This window comes from Nelumbo lutea, chromosome 7 (assembly GCF_056320005.1).
Source record: "Nelumbo lutea isolate HS-2025 chromosome 7, American lotus-T2T, whole genome shotgun sequence".
Classification (NCBI taxonomy): domain Eukaryota; kingdom Viridiplantae; phylum Streptophyta; class Magnoliopsida; order Proteales; family Nelumbonaceae; genus Nelumbo; species Nelumbo lutea.
The window spans coordinates 21296291-21316847 of NC_142690.1; the positions used below are offsets into that span (position 1 = coordinate 21296291).

A 20557-nucleotide genomic window follows, 5' to 3' on the forward strand; every position below is an offset into this window, starting at 1 on the left:
TTTCTTGGTATATTCCATTTCAAGCTCAAACTTGGTTTTGTCATTCTGCTTCAACAACCATTTAGTTCAGCTTTTGGTTTTAGGAGATATGGATGCCCAAAAATTTAAGTCCATTTTTGCACTGTACCTATTTATATTTGTACTCTTTCCAAAACTGAGCCCAAGGTTCCAACACTACAGCCGCATATTTGTACTCTTTCCAACACTTTCCATTTTTGCACTGTCCCATTTCTTTCTTCTTGCAAAGAGAGTTGAGAGAAAAGTGAATTAAGGAAATTTTCCATAGCAAACCTGCAACTATGTTTTTCTTGGTATATTCCATTTCAAGCTCAAACTTGGTTTTGTCATTCTGCTTCAACAACCATTTAGTTCAGCTTTTGGTTTTAGGAGATATGGATGCCCAAAAATTTAAGTCCATTTTTGCACTGTACCTATTTATATTTGTACTCTTTCCAAAACTGAGCCCAAGGTTCCAACACTACAGCCGCATATTTGTACTCTTTCCAACACTTTCCATTTTTGCACTGTCCCATTTCTTTCTTCTTGCAAAAGAGAGTTGAGAGAAAAGTGAATTAAGGAAATTTTCCACAGCAAACCTGCAACTATGTTTTTCTTGGTATATTCCATTTCAAGCTCAAACTTGGTTTTGTCATTCTGCTTCAACAACCATTTAGTTCAGCTTTTGGTTTTAGGAGATATGGATGCCCAAAAATTTAAGTCCATTTTTGCACTGTACCTATTTATATTTGTACTCTTTCCAAAACTGAGCCCAAGGTTCCCAACACTACAGCCGCATATTTGTACTCTTTCCAACACTTTCCATTTTTGCACTGTCCCATTTCTTTCTTCTTGCAAAAGAGAGTTGAGAGAAAAGTGAATTAAGGAAATTTTCCACAGCAAACCTGCAACTATGTTTTTCTTTTCAAGCTCAAACTTTAGAGAGGGGTAATGTTCATAGCACAATTACCAAAACTAGATTTTCCATTAAATACCAAAGAAAAACCTAATTTTCAGCTTCAACAACCATTAAGGGAATTGGGATCATGACCAGAAGGCACTACATGAGGGCCACTTTTACATAACCACTATTTGACTGGCATGAAATACATGACTTCTATATCAGAACCTTTCTCACATTTACATGAGGGTCACTTTTACATAACCACTATTTGACTGGCATGAAATACATGACTTCTATATCAGAACCTTTCTCACATTTCATTAAGGAAATTAATCTCCATACACGTATGAGAAAACTCATATCACCTAGAATTTGTTATAGAATTTGATAACTATCCAATAAACAAGTTAGTTAAATTAGGAAAATCAAATGATCAATCACAAATTAAGAATATAGTTTTTGGTAATATGTTGACTGAATGTGTTGAAGTAATATTGTTTATTATCTCAAATATTATATTTATAGCAATACAACAACAGTGATTGGTAGTAGGTATAGAACTAATTTATTGAGAACTAAATATAAACAATTAAAAAGCATAATAACATGAAAAAAATTAAGAAGGGACAACAATGTAACACATATATAAGGTTCTTCACCATTGTATTTATTGTGAAGGAAGATAAAGTACTTGGAAACTATCTCCTGGAATCAATTAAAACCATAACTGTTCAGGCTGTCAAATTCAGTGGTGCCATTGTAACTTGAGTCTTCATATTCACTTAGAAAATGCTCAGTTTCTGTAGGATATTGATTGACCCATGGATGCATTCCAACTGTTTGCAACCCTACTAGTTCCATTGCGACTTCTTTCATTGTTGGTCTCTCTTCTCCATTCAACTTCAAGCATTTTTTTGCAAGTTCAGCAACTTCTTGGAGTTGTGCACGACTCCCTTCATGCATTACTCGATCATCTAGAATATCAAAGAGTCGATTCCTTCTCATTGATGAAACAAAATGCATTGCTAGGTTCCTCTCTTCTTCAGGTTTCTCAAAAGAAAGAGCCTTTCTTCCTGTAAGTAACTCCACAAGGACCACGCCAAAGCTATATACATCGCTCTTCTCTGTTAATTGACTTGTATACAGGTATTCTGGGTCTAAATACCCTAGAGTGCCTTGTACCAATGTAGTTAATTGCATTTGATCCTGTGGAACTAACCTTGAAGCACCAAAATCTGAAACTTTTGCAGTGTGATTACCATCTAAAAGTATATTGGCAGACTTGACATCTCTATGAATGATTGGTGGAGAAGCCGCAGAATGCAAATAAGCAAGTGCTCCTGCAGTTTCAGCAGCTATCCTTAATCTATCTTTCCATGAAAGCTGCAACTCTTTATTCTCAGTGTGAATATGGTGAAACAAGGTCCCATTAGAGATAAACTCATAAACTAGTAATGGAACTTCAGTTTCTAAACAACAGCCTAGTAACTTCACCACATTCCTATGGTTGACTTGGGAGAGAATGAGAACTTCATTTATAAATTGCTCAATTTGGTCTTTATCTATTATTTTGGATTTCTTAATGGCAACTATTCTATTGTCTTGTAATACTCCTTTATAGACTGTGCCATAACCTCCACGACCAAGTATTCGACTCTCATCATAGTTGTTAGTTGCCTTTTTCAGCTCTTCTGAAGTAAAAATCTTCATTGTCTCTAAAGACTGTTCCCTTGAAACAAGCAGTTGATGTAATAATAAACCTCCATTTTGTTTAAAGAATTTTTCTCTCGTTTTGCTTTCCTTTCTTTTCTGCAAAACCAAATGCACCCAAGAGCTACCAATAACAACAAAGAGGAGACCTAGTCCTGTACCTGCATGTATAAAATTAATAACTAATAATGAAAACAATAAGTTTGCTGTAATTTGCATGGTGCACATTAACAAAATAGAAAGGAAATTGTTAGAAAAATACCCATACGGGTAGGCCACAATCCAGATTGTTTGGTCCTAATCCAACCACCCGAATATATCTCATCGTGTGGGTGGTAGGACTAAAACACTTTCCTAGAATAGTTCAAAATTTGGGGATTTGACAATTTAAATTTAAATTTGAATAGACCCCATTTATTTGGAAATAATGGGGCTGTTAATTGAGAGAAAATCAAAGGAATTAAATCCCTCATCTTTAGGTAAACTCTTTGATAGGATGAGATTACCTAAAAGAATTAATATGAGAGAGGACTCCTCTCCCCTGGGCGAATGAAGCATTCTCTCTAATAACTAATATCATCCTACCCTCCAACTCAACTCATGAGAATGCATCCTATCAACACTGTTTCTGAGAGAAAAGATTCTTGAGAGGAATCGCTGTGACTTAAGGGGATAAACTAAGTCCTTGCAGTCACCAAGTTTCTATCATGGTGATAGAAGGTACTACATTCAAGTGGAGACACCTGTATTGATACAGCCAAGGAGAACGCCCAAAGATTGATACGAGAAGGAAATCGGCTTCCACAAGTCAAGAACACTGATTATGACGATTGGAGGTATAATGTTTTTTTTTTTTTCTTTTGATCGGCCAAAACAATCACTAGTCTTCAAGATCAGATCAAGCAGTCAGATCTGTTTTATTATTTCAATTTTATTATTCCATACTTTTATGTACTCTGTATTGGTTGAACCTCTTGTACTTAGATCCCATGGCTGCCATTAGGATTTTTTTATTCTATATACTTATGTTAATTGGTTTTGGTAATGCCGGTTATCTACAACATGGCTTGAATTTCGGGTTGTATTTCATGCCCATTCTACTAGATTCAAGAGTTTTATTTATTTATTGTTTTATTTCTCTTGATCCATTTATTGAGTTATTTTAAATGTCGACTTAGATGGCATCATTGTTGTAACAAGCCATGCTGGTGGAAATGGTTAATCCCACCATTAACATAAAGGGTTATTGTAGTTGCTACCTGTTAGCTAAGCTGAATATGAACATCTTTTGATGGCATTATGGGAACCAAATTTGCTGCAGTGTTATAGCTTTATTCATTTCAAATGATTGGTCACAACGTGACCAGTAAATGGGTGTCCAATTTGTTTAGATGATAGCCATGGATAAAGAAATGTTTTAAGATCCAATGATCCATGGCTAATCGTTATATGGACTATTATATATGAATTCTGTGATCAAATAAATTTTGATTGATCATAAATATTGGACTGATCATAAACTGTTTGATCACTGAAATCATATATGGTGCACTACGTGCTCACTGTTTTTCCTTAATTAAATGGGAAAAGCATATTTACTTTACTGGGCCCCCATGTACTTTTATTTAATGCAGTAACCAACAGAAATTTTGAACTTGTCATGTCATCAAAATGGCAGTCATGGAGAGACCAAAATAATTGTTTAACGGGCTGATACACCAGATACCTTATTTTATTGTATTGGTTCTTGTTATGAGTAGTGGGCTGTAGGCCCATTATCTAAGTTGTTGTTTAGCGTGTTATTACTTGGACCAAGAAACACCAATTTGTTGGTGGGGCTAATGACCCAAATCGATATGGGTCAATTTGGACTGGTTCAAACTAGTCCAACTATTGCAACTCAGATAGTGGTTCGGTACTTAGTTGAACCGAACGGATTATTCAAATATCATGTTAGACCAATACAATTGATAATTTTGGAAGATGAACCGTATCAACAAATTGGTTGCACTACAGAGAACATACTTGCTGAGTGGGTCTAGCCAAAGCAGTCCACTGATATTCCTAGGATGCTGGAATTGAATGTTAGCATTAAATCAGAATTGCTTGGGCCCAAAGGCGAGCAATTAAGATTTAATGACATCCTAAATGTTAATAATTTGAAGAATCTAACTCTCTAATACTCAAAGGTATGGGATAGCAACCTCAAGGTATGCATACTTAGGGCCTGTTCGTTTCCTCTTGACTCTTATCTCTCAAGAGGAATCTTTTAACTTTAAGAGAAAAATGGTTGTCCATTTCCTCTTATCTCTTAAAGTGCAATCATACAAATTTTTGTTTTTCAATGATACCCCCAAAAGATAAACAAAAACTCTAATATATGGGGTCAAAATAGATATTAGATAATTTTTAGAATTCAGAATTCAGAGTTCAGAATAACATTCTCTGCATTCAAAGTTATGAGGAAAGAAAAGTTCACCAATACCAATATACCTCTTAATGTAATTATTGCACTTTCAGATGTCAGACTTCATAGCAAACAAATAGTCCCTTAGTTGATCCGACAATTGGGTTGAATGCCCGAAGGTAAAACTTTATGGCAAAATCCTAAGATTCTAAATTTAATTCAAATTTGCAACAAATCTTGGTTCCTTTGATATTATTGCAATTCCTATGTTGGATGGTGATGATTACGTAGAATGGAACGAAATGCTCAACATAATTCTAGGATGCAAAGACCTAGATTTGGCTATATGGGAAAAAAAGAAACCCGTACTTAATGATGATGCATCTTAGAAAGAGAGATCACTTAGATGATTGGAAAAGATCCAACCGAATATGTAAATCGATTGTAAAAGCCTGCATAAACAAAATGAGTATGGACCATTCAAAGTGTTATTTAATACTTAGAAGGAACATTGGAGCTTTAACAGGCTCTTGACTATGTACATACAAGAAGAGGAGAGACTTAAACAAGAGAGGCTGGAAATTGCCAGTCTTGTTATGAAAGGTGAGAAGAAGAGGAAAGGTCTTGCACAGAAGAACAAAGGGCATAAAAGTACTAAAGGAAAGCCAAAGAGTGAGCCCGCTTGCTTCTTCTACAAGAAGAAGGGCCATTTTAGAAGTGACTGCACAAGGTTTAAGCTGGCTGGATCTGAAGGGGAAAGAATCAAGTACTAATATTTCCTTGGTATGTGAATCCAATTTTGTTAAGTCATGCTATGATTCATGGTGGATTGATTCGGGTGCAACAACTCATATTGTTAACACCATGCAGGGACTTCGAAGGACAAGGAAACCAAAACCAAATGAACATTTCATCTTCTTGGGAGATGAAAATAAAGTGGTTGTGAAGGCTAATGATGCGCATTCTGGCCACTCCTAGCTGGAAGTGACTGAGCTCCTAGCTGATGACGTGCAAGAGGTACCTGCATGAAGAGAGATGAAGGAACCCGGGGTTGCTCACTCGGCGGGAGCACTCCGATGCTTAAGTTAGTACTCGGTTGCGAGCTGGAAGAGAATGAGTTTGCAAGAAGAGAAAGCTAGAGAGTGGTGAATATGCGATACCTTGGCCCTTGGGGGGTTGAAGTCTTTATATACTGGCATTTTGACAAGTTTGGGGTTGATCCTGAATCTTTGCCGCGATGATCTGTTGTCAGGTAACATTTTGGAGTGACTGGCTCTCATTGTTAGGACTGGGAGAGGGTGGGCTAATGCGACCGTTGTAGGGTACGGTCCTGCCAGGCAGGAGGCAACCTCTGGGGTTGGCAGGCACGACATCGCTAGGCAAGAGATATGAGTGCAGTCCTCAGAGTTGGTAGACACTGTGCCGCTAGACAAGGGACGTGGGTGCAGCCTTCGGGGTTGGCAGGTACAGTCCCATCAGGCAGAAAGCTTCTCGTGAGATGCATGGCTTCTTGTCAGCGAGCTACCTGTGACGAGCTACTGGCGGTGTGCCGAGGTGATTCTGCCCGAGGCAACTCGTCTTCAAGGTGGCTCACTTGCTTGGGTTCAGACTACTAAGAACTTGTTGTTTTAGTTCGCAAACTGAGATGGACTCGACGCAAAGTACCTTTAGCTCGGGACATTAGTGTACTTGAGCTCGTTCTATAGCGAGCTGATACTGGTTGAGTTATCACCTGAGTTGAGCCATGTCCACGTGCCGATCTACTCATGTCGAGTTGCCAAGTCATGTACATATGTCACCCAATTAGGAGGTCGGGCCAAATCACCCCTTATCAAAGGCCATAGGAGATTTTGAAATAATTTTGAGTACTAGTTATAAATTAATTTTGAACAATGTGGTTTGTGTTCCTAGATTTTCCAAGAACTTGATGGTTATAGACTTAATTTCTATGACTTAAAGTTGGAAATATTTTATTCATCTAGATTAATTGGTTTTGGTGATTTAATTTTTAACTTATATAAATTGAACTGATCATCGGATTTGGACAAATTAATGTCCCATATAGTTGGAAAAAAGATAAGTTCAGTAGAAGAGAACTCTTTATTCCTGTGGCATAGAAGGTTAGGTCACATTTCAGTTGATCGCCTTAAGAGACTCATGAGTGACGAAATTTTGCAACTAATGAGCCTTGAGAATTTTCCCACTTGTGTTGATTGTATCAAAGGAAAACAAATAAACAAGAAGGAAAATGAAGCCACAAGGAGTGAAGCAATACTAGCTTTGATTCACACAGACGTATGTTGACCGCTCTCTACTCCCTACTTGAGTGGTCAAAGATACTTTATAACATTTATTGATTGACTACTCGAGGTATATGTATATATATCTACTTCATGGTCAGAAGTCTAAAGCCTTATAAGCATTTAAGACTTTCAATGTGGAAGTAAAAAAGCAGATCGGGGATACAATAAAGATAGGCCAGTTTGATAGATGATGAAAGTATTATGGGAGATATATTGACTTAGGACAAAGTCTTGAACCCTTTGCGTTGTTCTTAAGAGAATATGATGAGTGACTTTGTCTTGCCCATAAGCTTATGGGGAGAAGCCTTGAAAACCGCATTGTATGTATTAAACAAAGTACTGACCAAGTCAGTACCAAAAACTCCATTTGAGTTATGGGTTGAAAAGAAACCCAATTTAAACCATGTGCACGTTTGGGGTTGCAGAGTTGAAGTATGGATATACAACCCGCAATTAGGGAAGTTGGATCCTAGGACCACCTGTAGACATTTTGTAGGGTATGCTGAAAGATCCAAAGGGTTCAGGTTCTATTGTCCAAATGGTTCCCCAAGAACTATAGAAGCAAGAAATGCAAAGTTCTTATAGGATCTCTTGGAGAGTGGAAACGAACATAACAGAAGCATTGAGTTATGGGAAGTCCAAAATATTGATAGACATCTCAATGTTATTCTGCCTATAGATTCCACTATGGTACAAGAAGAACAACCATCAGTAGAACATACCATTGAGATAGAAGTAACTGTTGTTTGTCCAGAAAAACCTATGAAACAAATACCATCTCCTATAGAGAGCACAAAAGCACCCATACTCCTTAGGAGATCAACTAGAATAAGAAGCACTACATCTTCTAACTATGTATATCTTCAAGAGACTGAGTTTGATATGGGTCATTTTATAGACCCACTCACATTTAGAGAAGCCATTTTGGCTTGAGGCCATGAAGAGTGAAATTGACTCTGGTCACTAATGGTGTCTGGGACTTAGTACCACTACCGGTAGGTGCCCAGACAATTCCATGTAAATGGATATTTAAGACTAAAAGGGAATCTACTGGTGAAGTTAAAGAGGTACAAAGCTAGGCTTATGGCCAAAGGTATAATACAAAGAAGGGAGTTGACTACAATGAGACATTTTCTCCTGTATGTAGGAAAGATTCATTCAGAATAATCATGGCCTTGGTAGCTCATTATGATATGGAATTACATTAGATGGATGTGAAAATGACTTTTCTGAATGGTGATATAGAAGAGGAAATGTACATGGAGCAACCCGAAGGGTTTGTAGTTGAGGGTAGAGAATATATGGTTTGTAGACTAAAAAAGGCCATTTATAGGTTGAAATAGGCCTCCCGCCAATGGTACTACAAATTTCACAGTATTATTACATCTTTTGGATACAAAGAAAATGATGTAGATCAATGCATATACCTCAAAATCAGTGGGAATAGTTTTGTTATGCTACTGTTATATGTTGACGATATCTTGTTAACTAGTAGAGATATGGGCTTATTGTACCAAACCAAAGAATTTCTAAAACAAAAATTTGACATGAAGGACATGGGAGAAGCCTCCTATGTTCTAGGAATTGAGATCCAAAGAGATTGAGATCGTAAGGTTCTGGGGTTATCCCAAAGGGTCTATGTCCAAAGGGTCTTAGAAAGGTTTGGGATGGAAAATTGTGCACCAAGTGTAATTCCCATTCATAAAGGAGATAAACTTAGCAACAAAAGCTGCCCTCAAACTGAATATGAAAAAGAGGACATGAATAGAGTTCCTTATGCATTAGTCATTGGTAGTTTGATGTATGAACATGTTTGCACAGGACCTAACATTGTATTTCCAGTGGGAATACTGGGTAGATTTCAAAGTAACCTAGGTAGAGAATATTGGAGAGATGCAAAGAAAGTGCTTAGATATCTATAGGAAACTAAACTATATGTTTTCACATATAAAAGAGGGGATGAATTGAATCTGTGTGGATATACCGATTTGGATTATGCTGGTTGCCTAAACACTAGAAAGTCCACATTGGGATATGTATTCCTGCTTGCTGAAGGAGCAACAAGCAGAAACTAAGAGCTTCATCCACAATGGAAGCAAAGTTTATTGAGTGCCATGATGCTACGACACATGCAATGTGGTTAGAAAAACTTTATTATCGGTCTAGGTGCTCGTGTATTGGATTATGTAGATAGACCAATACAATTTTACTACAACAATGCAACAACAATGTTTTTCTCTAAAAATAACAAGAATAGTTGCTAAAGCAAGTAGGGGTGAGCATTATTTGGTTAAAATTGAATAACCGAACCAAAAATTTCGGTTTCGGCTTTTTAGGTTTTTGGTTAAATCGGTTCACTTTTTCGGTTTTTGGCTATTTTGGTTTTTGGTTTCAGTTTTTGGAATTAAAATTTTGGTTAACCAAATTAACTGAACTTTTTATTATTATATGTAACATAAAATGTATAATATGTAACATATAATATATTAGATATTTATATATTAATATATAATATACTGAAATTTGATTTCATAATATATATTTTATAATATATATATACTATATAGTATATATAATAGAGCATATATTATTAAAATTCAGTTTTAACTGAAAACCAAAAACCGAATAAAAAACTTTGGTTTCGGTTATTTCGGTTTTTCTAAATTTCAATTTTGGTTTTTATTTTTTTTAATTTGGTTTTTAAAATTTCAGTTTATTCGATTTGGTTTTTAACCAAGTAAACTGAATGTTCACCCCTAAAAGCAAGTACATAGATTTAAAGTACTTGGTAGTGAGGGACAGAATACAAGAATGCAAGGTAGACATCCAACATGTTAAAGTTGACAAGATGTTGGCAAACCCCATGACTAAGGGGTTGTCCCCTATAATTTATCAAAACCATGTGAAAAACATGGGTATTGTCAGTTTGTTGGATGAAGGAAGTTTGATTGGATGACACATGTCGATGCTTCTTGTATATACGGATGTCTCATAGCCTGTCACCTTGTGCATATATATGTAGTGATAGACAATGGACCAAAACACAACAAGGTTTGTACATTGAGGGTTGTGATGTATAATGGTATAATACATGGAAGAAAACTCTAATAGTTAGAGGAAACCGCCATGATTTGCATTATGCTAGTTATTTCCTAAGTAGTTTAGTTACATGTATATACTTATACAATCATTAGCCTTGATCAAGTTAATTTTATTTTATGATTTCTCTCCATGTCCACTATTCGTAGAAGTGTTCATGGGTTGGGTTGGGTCGGTTGTAGGCTTTTTGCTCAACTGAATCGACCTAGTCAGTTTGATAAACAACTAACCCAAAATTGATCGGTTATAAGAGAAAACCAATCCAAAAATGAAGGGTCAGTTTGGGTCGGTTTTTCGGTTTGGTCGAGCCATTTTGGGGATGGTCAATTGGTCATCCTAGGAGATTTATTGATTTGCAATCTCTTTTTCATATGTTGTATATGGTTTTTATTGGCTGATTTATCTCATTGCCTATTTGAGTCAAACACCATATTTTTCTATGTCATATACGCTGCTGTGTCTATACTACCCCAAACCCAAAGATAATTGCTATTTTTGTGTAAGTCTCTTCAACTTCAAGACTATTACTAAAAGTAATGAATGAAGGGGAGCCCAATTGTCTCAAACTTCAAGACTAATGTAAAAAAAATAATAATTAAAGTGGAGTCCAAACTATCTATATTTGTAAAATGTATTGTGTAAAGTCTTAAAAGTGGAGAGAGTCTCATTGTTTCTATACCAAAACCAGAAGTATCAGACTTCTACTACTATCCATAATCGGTTTGGTTTAGGTTGGTTTTGGTTTTCAGATTGAAAAACTGAAACCAACCTGACTAGTTGAATTGTTTATATTTAGAAACTGAGACCGACCTGATCGGGTTGGATCAGATCGATTTGGTTGGTTTGATTGGTTTGACTCTTCTTGTGAACACCCCTAACTATTTGGGCCAAGTGGGAGATTGTTAGAAAAATGCCCATACGGGTAGGACCCAGATTGTGGCCCATCATAGTGGCCACGATCCAGATTGTTTGGTCCTAATCCAACCACCCAAATAGAGCTCATTGTGTGGCCACGATCCAGATTGTGGCCCATCATAGCTCTAGAATTTTGGGATTTGACAAATTAAATTTAAATTTGAATATACCCCATTTATTTGAAAATAATGGAGCTATTAATTGAGAGAAAATCAAGGAAATTAGATCCCTCATCTTTAGGTAAACTCTTTGATAGGGGGAGACTGCACAAAAGAATTAATATGAGAGGGGACCCCTCTTCCCTAGGTGAATGAAGTATTCTCTCTGTTATTTAAACTCATCCTAACTTCCAACTCATAAGAGTGCATCCTATCAACACTGTTTCTTAGAGAAAAGATTCATGAGAGAATCATTGTGACTCAAGGGGATAGACTAAGCCCTTGTAGTCACCAAGCATCTATCTTGGTGGTAGAAGGTACTACATTCAAGTGGAGACACCTGTATTGATACAGCTAAGGAGAATGCCTAAAGGTTGATGTGAGAAGGAAATCGGCTCCACAAGTTAAGAGCATCGGTTATGGCAACTAGAGGTATAATGTTTGTTTTGTTTTGTTCTTTTGACCGGCCTAATCAATCATTAGTCTTCAAGATTTGATCAAGTTAGATATGTTTTATTATTTCATACTTTTATCTACATTGTTCAAAACTAGTGGCTGCACAACCGACCTTCAAAAATTGCATTGCATAAACAATATTTTGTAAATAAAAGCATTCTCCCACCCATATTATTAGAGAAAGCAAGATCAAGATGTTTAGAAGGAAAAAGGTTCATTATGTAGTCAGCAAGGGATATTGGAATTGTCTCGATCAATGAAGTAGAAGCTTGAGCAGTTGTTGATGGTTATCATGTAGCAGAAGGGTTTGGTCATTCCATGATCTCAACAGCAGGAGATTCATGCATACTAGTAGTTAATGGTCTTCGAGAAAGGGAGGTACTTACTCCTTGGAACATAAAAGATTATTTTTTTTTTGCAATATTGCTATGAACTTTTTCATGATTGAGCTCTCAGTCTCAATTCTTGCACTCTTTATTGCACGAGTATGACTAGAGGAATTTACTCTTGATAGAGCACTCCTCACACAAAAAACATCACAATGTCTATTAGAAACATCTCTCCATGAATGACAACATACAAGAACGGTAGATGTTCCTGATGTGTGTGTGGTTGGGTTGCATAGTGAGGTTGGTGTAACCATATCGAAACTTGAGATTAGGGATGGCAATTTTCCTCGTAAAACTAGGGCCCTGCCCTATCTTGAATAGGGCGGGTTTTACCTGATCTTTCTTAATAGGGGATAGAGTGGAGATGGGGAAAATATTTTTACCCCGAACAAAGAATGGGGCAAGACATGATTGCATATAATCCCTTGGATCTTCCCTAAATCCAATGGTAAATTAGTAAAATATCGCTACGTTTTATATTAATTTTGAATACATCCCTAATTTTCTCTAAATTCGTAAGAATCCTATCTTACCCTTTCAGCATCGAGTAGAGGATGACTCAGGATGTAGAGATTCGCAAGAGTTTGGTCGGGTTTGTGTGTCTTAGGAGGGGAGGAAATGATATGTTAGCTTTTCTTGGAGTTGGAAAAACATTCTCCATGCCAAGTGCTATTGATAGCTCTTGGCATATATGGCTTGACTAAGGGGGTTGATTATTCTCACTCACTCTCCCAGGCAACTTAAATTCCTCTTGTGGTGATTACTTAGGTCAGATGTTGATGATCAAGATTCCACTTAATTTTCATCTTAACAGAATTCCAAACTCTAGAAGGACAAAGGATTTAAGAGATTTCTTTGGAGATTTTTATGTGAGGAAAATCGTTAAGGGTACAAAAGTACTTATGGTCTTAAAATTCAAAATTGTTTATTATTATTATTATTATTATTATTATTATGCATGCGTATTAGATTAAAGGGTAAAAGTAAACAATTTATATGAATAAAAATACTATGATTTAACTTCTATGGATTGCACAAATAATTGTATATCAAGGCATGTCTAGTATCTTTTTGGTTGTAAATAAAGAAAGTTATTATAAAGAAAATGACAAACTATAGAAAGGGAAACCAACAAACATGACAAGACAATAATTGTACAAACCAGCAAACACTTCTTAATGGAAAAGCCAATCACACTCCTTCAACCAAAGTGCACCTTACCCTAGAAACAGGGAATACTCAGATTCGAGTCCTCACAAAACCCTTCTCACAATCTTTTTCAGTCATGCATTGGAAACATCTTGCACATGTATGTTGTTATTCATGACAAAATGTTCCTGATATACAAGTGGTTGTGAGAACGATGTGAGGAGGGTTTTGTGAGAATTGAATATGAATTTAGAAACAAGGATATATAATAGAAACATCTGCTTAAAACTAAAGCACACCCAACAAGTATTTATGGTATTTCTATTTCATCCGCCATCACTCCTTCCTCTCCACTAAACCAAGGTTTTTAAAATCGAATTGGACAATAGATCAGTTAGGGGTCCGGTTCCCAGGTTGAACAGTCCAACCGTTCAAATCGAAAGGATGGCTCGTTCTGACAAAAAATAAAAATAAAAAAATAAAAAACAGCCAAAACCGTTGAATGGTTTGAACGATTTGACTGCCCGGGTCAACGATTTGTTGACCAAATCAATGTTTTTGGGCAAATTAATGGTTTTGGGGTAAAATGGAACCAATCACCTGACTAGTTCCTAGTTTTTCCGGTCCAACTGTCTAGTCTAGTATGGTTTTGAAAACCATGCACTGAACACTTTTTGTCCTTGAACTCAGATTCAATCCTCAAAATATGGTGCTCACACCAAACTCACAATCACCTGCAATCATATATTGATAATTAATATCTCTATACTTATATGTTTTTATTCATGGAGAGATGAGATATTTCCAATGCACAACTGCAAGTAGTTGTAAGCTTGTAAATACGGCATGTTATGAGAGATCACATCTCCGCCCCACAACACATCCCTGCCATGTATTGGGAATATCCCCCGATGATGACATCATTAGGACTGGTACTATCTCGGGAGATGTTCCCAATACACAGCGGGGATGTGCAGTGGGGTGTTGTGGGGCGGCCCCCGGGGGGGCCGCGGAGATGTTAACTCGTATTATGAGTACTGAATTCGATCTTATCCTCTTCGGCCTCATGGGCCTGCACCACCATATATATCGACTTAAAAGATCCACCATCTTCCTCATTTTCCTGTTTCTAGGCAGACCCCCAAACTTGACTACTGTCAAAATCCCACGTTTGGGTCCTCTCTAGAGGGAAGGGAGGAAAATTTCCTTTGCATAAAAAAAAAAAAACAGTTAATTAGCCACACCAAATCTCTATCCACTCTCCTTTTCCAAGTAGACTCCAGATTTGTATGACTTGACATAGCCTACAAGTATAGGGATCACTGCACGTAAGGATGGCAATTTTCCCCATGGGGATCCGCCCCGAATGGGGCAGGGATCAGGGATAGGGATGATTTTCCTCCCGCAGAAGTAGAAATGGGAAATCTTCATCTCTATTCTCCCCCTCCCCGCCCCGCCCTGCCCTGCCCTGCCCCGTTGCCATTCCTAACTATACGTCGTTAGTGCTTCACCAATCTCGTCACTCGAGCGCTTCACCAACAGTCATGACCACCATTTCATTGTGGCCCATAGCGTTGATGAAGTCGAAAGTACAGGCGTAAATCTCTGAGTATCTATGCTCCCCACGAAACATATATATTTCTGACACTTAAACTACAATCCTAACACCGAAACACCCCAATTCATCTGTTACGGTACGAGCACCTATAACCTTCATCAGTCCCTCCGCTCCGGTTGTCGTCAAATTCAAACCTGCTAATAGTGATGACGAAGTGGAGGGACCTAAAATAGAATAAATAAATAATACTTGCAATTGAAATTTGAAAACAGAGAATCACTTTTTGTTTGGGACGTCAGAGATCACAGTTGACTGCTGACTTTAATTTCCCGCCATTAATATATATATATATATATATATATATATATTAAATATTAATTATATATATTTAAAATATTATTTTTATTTTTTATTTGAAACAAATCCATTTTCTATAAAAACTGAATGTAAAAAATGGGGATTTGGGTTTCTGATAAAAAACTCATCTCCATGAGGGATTGGCTATGTAGGTTAATTTTTTATCGTTAATGGGGATTGGAGTTGGGACTAGTTAAAAATCAGGGTCAGGGATGGAGATTTGTGTGTCCCCACCCCACCCCACCCCACCCCACCCCAAACTGATTTGTTGCCATTCCTAAATTGTTATTGTTGTAATTAACGTCCTAAGATTTACAACAATAAAATGGATCAATAAACAAAAGGTATATAAGACAAGAAACAAATTAATGCAGTAGGGGGTAGTTGTGCTTATTACCTAGAGTGATGTGTAGCACCTTACTGGATTTATTACTCTTGGAAATTGGGGTGCAACCAGTTCCATTCACCTTGTAATTGTAACCATCACCTACAGTTCCTTCTGGGCAAATGCATTTGTAACTTCCGAGTGTATTCTCGCACGATCCTTCACAGTCATGGGTGGCATTCTTGCATTCATCAATGTCTTCAAGCAACAATTAAGCATAAAAGGCTGGCATAATCAGTATTTAATGGGGGAACTAATAAATCATCATAAAATCAATCACTAAATAACTGGGTACACACAATCTTCTATTTCTGCTTTACTATACCTTGGCATCCTTGTGGCAGATAAGGATTGCCATGGTAGCCATTCTTGCAATGGCACAGATATCCGCTGCCGCTGGTGGAATTAATGCATTCAGTGTTGTTTCTACAGGCATAGTTCACCTGCAGGCTTGTATCTCCACAGGTCTGGTTCCCAATCGCCCACTCCAGCACCACTGGAGTTCCCGTCTGATTCCCAAACTTATATGGCACCCTTCCTATAAAATCCCATATATCTGATTCCATGAAACTGAACCATTCATCCTTAACCAGGAAGGCATAGCTGCAATTGGAGCCATCAGAGCTGTTGCTTTGGAGTTTTACTTGAAATGTATCAAGACCCCGAGGAATGGACGTCTGGCAACATCCGATGCCGGAACAAGATCCGTTGATCACATTGGTGATATTGCCACACACAGAGCTGCACCCGCTCTGGAAACCGTTAGGGTTTACGTAATCGGACATGAAGGCCTCCATGTTGCATCCGATAGCAGTGAATTTGTTTCGGGTGTTGGAGAATTTGAACCCTTCCGTCAAGTTGATCTGGACTGTGACTCCTGAATCTTTCATTTCTTGACCTAGTGTACGAAAACCGTCGGGTGGGGACTGGCGCATAAAATAATGATTCAATTAATTAACTAGGATCAAAAGTAAATATATTGTTAGCAAGGATTAAAGTATCCACAATACATTGAATACGAGATATATCGTATCTATATCCATGTTCACTGGCATAGGATAAGTTTCTATCTTGTTAGTCATGTATATCCACATGATACATCACTATATTGGTGTATATACTGCTGTATCAGGGGATACAACCTAAGGCTCAGTTTGAAAGGAGTACAAATACAAATATATAGAGTGCAAAATCTTATGTTTTGTATTATTTTGTATGCATTTGCACTGTATATATTTGTATTTGTACTCTTTCCAGACTGAGCCTAATATTCATTGATAAGGAGGCATATTAGACCCTAATTTGACAACATATTCAAACCTTTATTTAAGAGTTAATTTTCCCCCAAAATTTAATAACTGAAAATTATAAAATTAATTTTATTTTATTTATCTCAAATGATTTATATATTTTATTTTACGTATAAATCATATGGGAAAATGAAAATATATTTGTTATTTGAAAAATAGAGTTATTACTTATATAATTTTCCCAAAAAAATAATAAAAATTGTAAATTATAATTATAAAAACTGAACTAAATAGTTTAAGAGTTATCTTTCTCCAAAATTTTAATAAAAACTGAAAATTATAAAAGTAATTTAATTTATCTACCTAAATGATTTATACGTTTTATTTTAAAAATGTATTTTAAAAATAAAAATATACTAAAAATACTAAATTAAAAAATTCCCAAACAATTAATAGATATTATGTTATAATTATAAAAACTGAAATAGAGTGATAATTCTTGTATAATATGTACATCTTTCCAATGTCCCGGTATTGTTGATTTTAATGTTTCTCTTCATATAACATATTAAAGTGTGCATTTCTCATGTATTTATACCTCATTCATAGTTAATTCAGCTTTAAATTTAGTGATATTAACATATTTATGTGATTTATATGCATTTTGCTAGTGAAATAGGGGTTTAGAATTGCCCAACTGTTTGGCCGAGCAGAATTGGAATTTCAGTCTCATTCTTGATGAAATGATCACATTCCTCCATTTGAAGGAATGTCTATTCCCTCCTCTTCCAATAGAATGAGAATCCATTCCAGTCAATTCTAAATGTGAACAAATAGGTGAAAAGATAGATCATTTTGATTCCAATTCCAACCAATTCTCATTCTGGCGATTCCAATCCAAGTATAAACTAATAAACGGGTTCTAAATAAGTTTCTATAAATGATATCAAATCAGTCACCCACAACATCTCACAGCACATCCCCTGTGTATTGAGAACATCTCGCAATGATAATATCAGAAATGATGTTGTCATCATCGGGAAATGTTCCCAATATACAGCAGCTGGGATGTACTGTGGAAAGTTGTGGGGAAAAATCTTGGCTGATTTGAACTCTCTATAAATATATAATTTAAGAACAAGGTGATATTCATCAAAATTCAGGAGGGGATTTGATTCATCAAAGATAGCAAAACACAACACATAGGCCCGTATCTAACATGTAGAAAAGTATTTCAGAAACTAATAAACATAGTTCGATTATTTCATGTAGTTGCAAAACATGCAAAACTGAAGAAGAGCCATGGACTCTCTTATTCCTTCGTGTTGTTGATAGGTTGGGATGAGAATTGGGCCATCCTCTTTTTTATATAGAGGTATAGAGTAGCTCCCCCACCGACTCTAGCCTCAGTTGAAACAAAGGTGGCAAACCTCTCATAGGTGGTGGTTTTCTTAATCCGGGTTTCGCAAAAATAAAATGAACCCATTTAATTATTGCAGAGTGCAGACCACCTTTTAAAACCCTATCATATTTCCAGCACCATAGGTCTACCCTAAATCTAAAAATAAATGTCTTTCTGTTATAAAAAAGAAGTTTTGGTGAAAATCCACAATTTCAGAAAAGCTGTTTTATGGAGGAATTGATACTAGGTGCAATTGTATAATCAATCAATATGAAACGTACAATAGTCTCCTCCTAATATTCCATTAATCATCAGGATCGCTTAGAACTCACGTTGGATGATGAGTCGTTGCAGTTTTTGGCAACCCAGATGAGCGCGGTTGCTTCACCCTGTAATAACGATATATCCAAAATGGGAATATTGTCTTCGGGAAAAGAAAGCATAGGAGGATCGAAGGAAGTATTGCAGACTAATCTGAAAGCTTGGTCTCTGAAACATTCGGGGTCATCAAGGCCAAAGGGATAAGGGATGGAAGTGTTCCCGCATGTTTCCTTGCAGCCAGGCATCGTCATGTTGGTGTATGTCGACGACGACACAACCGGCCATAATAACAGCAGGCAAAGAAAAGCAGCCGGCCGAGCCATCATTATTCTTGGGTGTCTATTGCAATATGCATTAATTCTTCCTTTTATAAGCACCAATTAGAAGTCTATTATAGGTGAAATGGGGGTAACTTCTGAGATAATTCACAGGGATTCAATGGGGGTGATGTCAAGGATAAAGTAAATTATTTACGGGGACTCGGGGAGTTGGTAAGTTCCTTGGGGTGTGAGGTAAGCTTTTACGTTGCATTTACCCTAAGGGTTCCAAGGTCAAACTGTCATTGGCTGAAATCTCCCCTTAAGTTTTTGGTTGTTGCTGAAACACGTTGAAGTTTGGTAATTGCAATTAATCGTTTCATGAACTTTCTAATATAGTTTGCAACTTGCAAGTAGATCCCTTTTGTTAGAATGTTTTAGGCATGAAAATGTCCAAGATGCTTAATTATTTTTTCCAAATTTTCTCTTTATATGAATTGTTAGCATAAATCCTTTCATTCTCTTTTCTAAAATTGATTTATTTTCCAAAATTTCCCTTCATATCAATCACTCAAATTTAAAATGCAACTTTAAATTCTATATTTTTTTGTTGTTTATAAAGTTGTTATTGTTTTTTCTATAGAAACCAGCCTCCACTGAAATTGCATGGGTATTTTGGACATTTTATGTCTACTTTTAGAAGATTCTATCATAGAGGGTCTACTTGCAACTCTGTGGGAAAGCTGAGGAGAGGTGATTGCAATTACCAAACTTCAGGGTAGGCTGCAAGTTAACCAAGAAAGTTCACCCTAGCCTATAAACTATCCGATAGTTTGCATTTTATAAAAACATCCCTAATAATTTGCAACTATGACTCAGTTTGGAAAGAGTACAAATACAAATATGTAGAACACAAAACCTTGTAGCTCAATTTGGAAGGAATACAAATACATTATTTTGTATGCATTTACACTATGCATATTTGTATTTGTACTCCTTCCAAACTTAGCCTAATTTATTTAATCGAGCTTTTGTTAATAACCATTTGTATTGCTGAGTGAAACTGGTCATGTGGTCATCTAAATCAATTGTAAAGTGTTTAAGGGCATGGACCCATGGTTGCTAATTTCTTTGAGGCTTCACATTTCAGGTAGTGTTATTTTGTAATTAAGTTCTATATCTTGTCTAGTAATAATAGATGTAGAGTGTAAATAATGTACACCTGATTAATTAAGATAAAGAAGTGACATTTTTTTCTTTTTTCTTAATAAATTTTCTATTACCCAAAAAAGAATGAGGAAAAGATGTGAGTCGTGGTGATTTTCTCCTTCATATGATCCTTGTTTATAGGCTACAGCCCATTAACATTCTTGATTAGGGTTAAAATTGTTATTTTCACTTCTATCTAACAAAAGATTGACTAAGTAAATAGGTTGCAAAAAATATGAGTATTTTTAATAAATAACCTTTATTAGGGATCATAAATTGTAAGATAAAGTTATGAATTCTGAGGTGGAGTGGATCGTAACCCCTTCTTATT

General features: G+C 36.3%; 1 protein-coding gene across 1 annotated transcript; it reads right to left on the minus strand.

The window, feature by feature from the left end:
* Positions 1-1470: 1470 nt before the first annotated feature.
* Positions 1471-19174, minus strand: LOC148845577 (wall-associated receptor kinase 5-like). Its single transcript, XM_088955019.1, has 4 exons — positions 18772-19174; positions 16113-16713; positions 15800-15985; positions 1471-2772 (listed from the first exon to the last, which is right to left on the minus strand). Exons 1-4 carry the CDS (start codon positions 19084-19086, stop codon positions 1613-1615), a joined length of 2262 nt encoding a protein of 753 aa, XP_088811145.1. The 5' UTR covers positions 19087-19174; the 3' UTR covers positions 1471-1612.
* Positions 19175-20557: the final 1383 nt, after the last annotated feature.

What these genes read in the sequence shown, in the direction of transcription:
- LOC148845577 (XM_088955019.1), bottom strand. Translation starts at nt 19,086, where the DNA reads ATGATGGCTCGGCCGGCTGCTTTTCTTTGCCTGCTGTTATTATGGCCG. An exon ending in TCTGCCACAAGGATGCCAAG is followed by an intron (nt 15,986 to 16,112) that starts GTATAGTAAAGC and finishes TGTTGCTTGAAG; the next exon opens with ACATTGATGAATGCAAGAAT. An exon ending in GGTGCTACACATCACTCTAG is followed by an intron (nt 2,773 to 15,799) that starts GTAATAAGCACA and finishes TTATACATGCAG; the next exon opens with GTACAGGACTAGGTCTCCTC.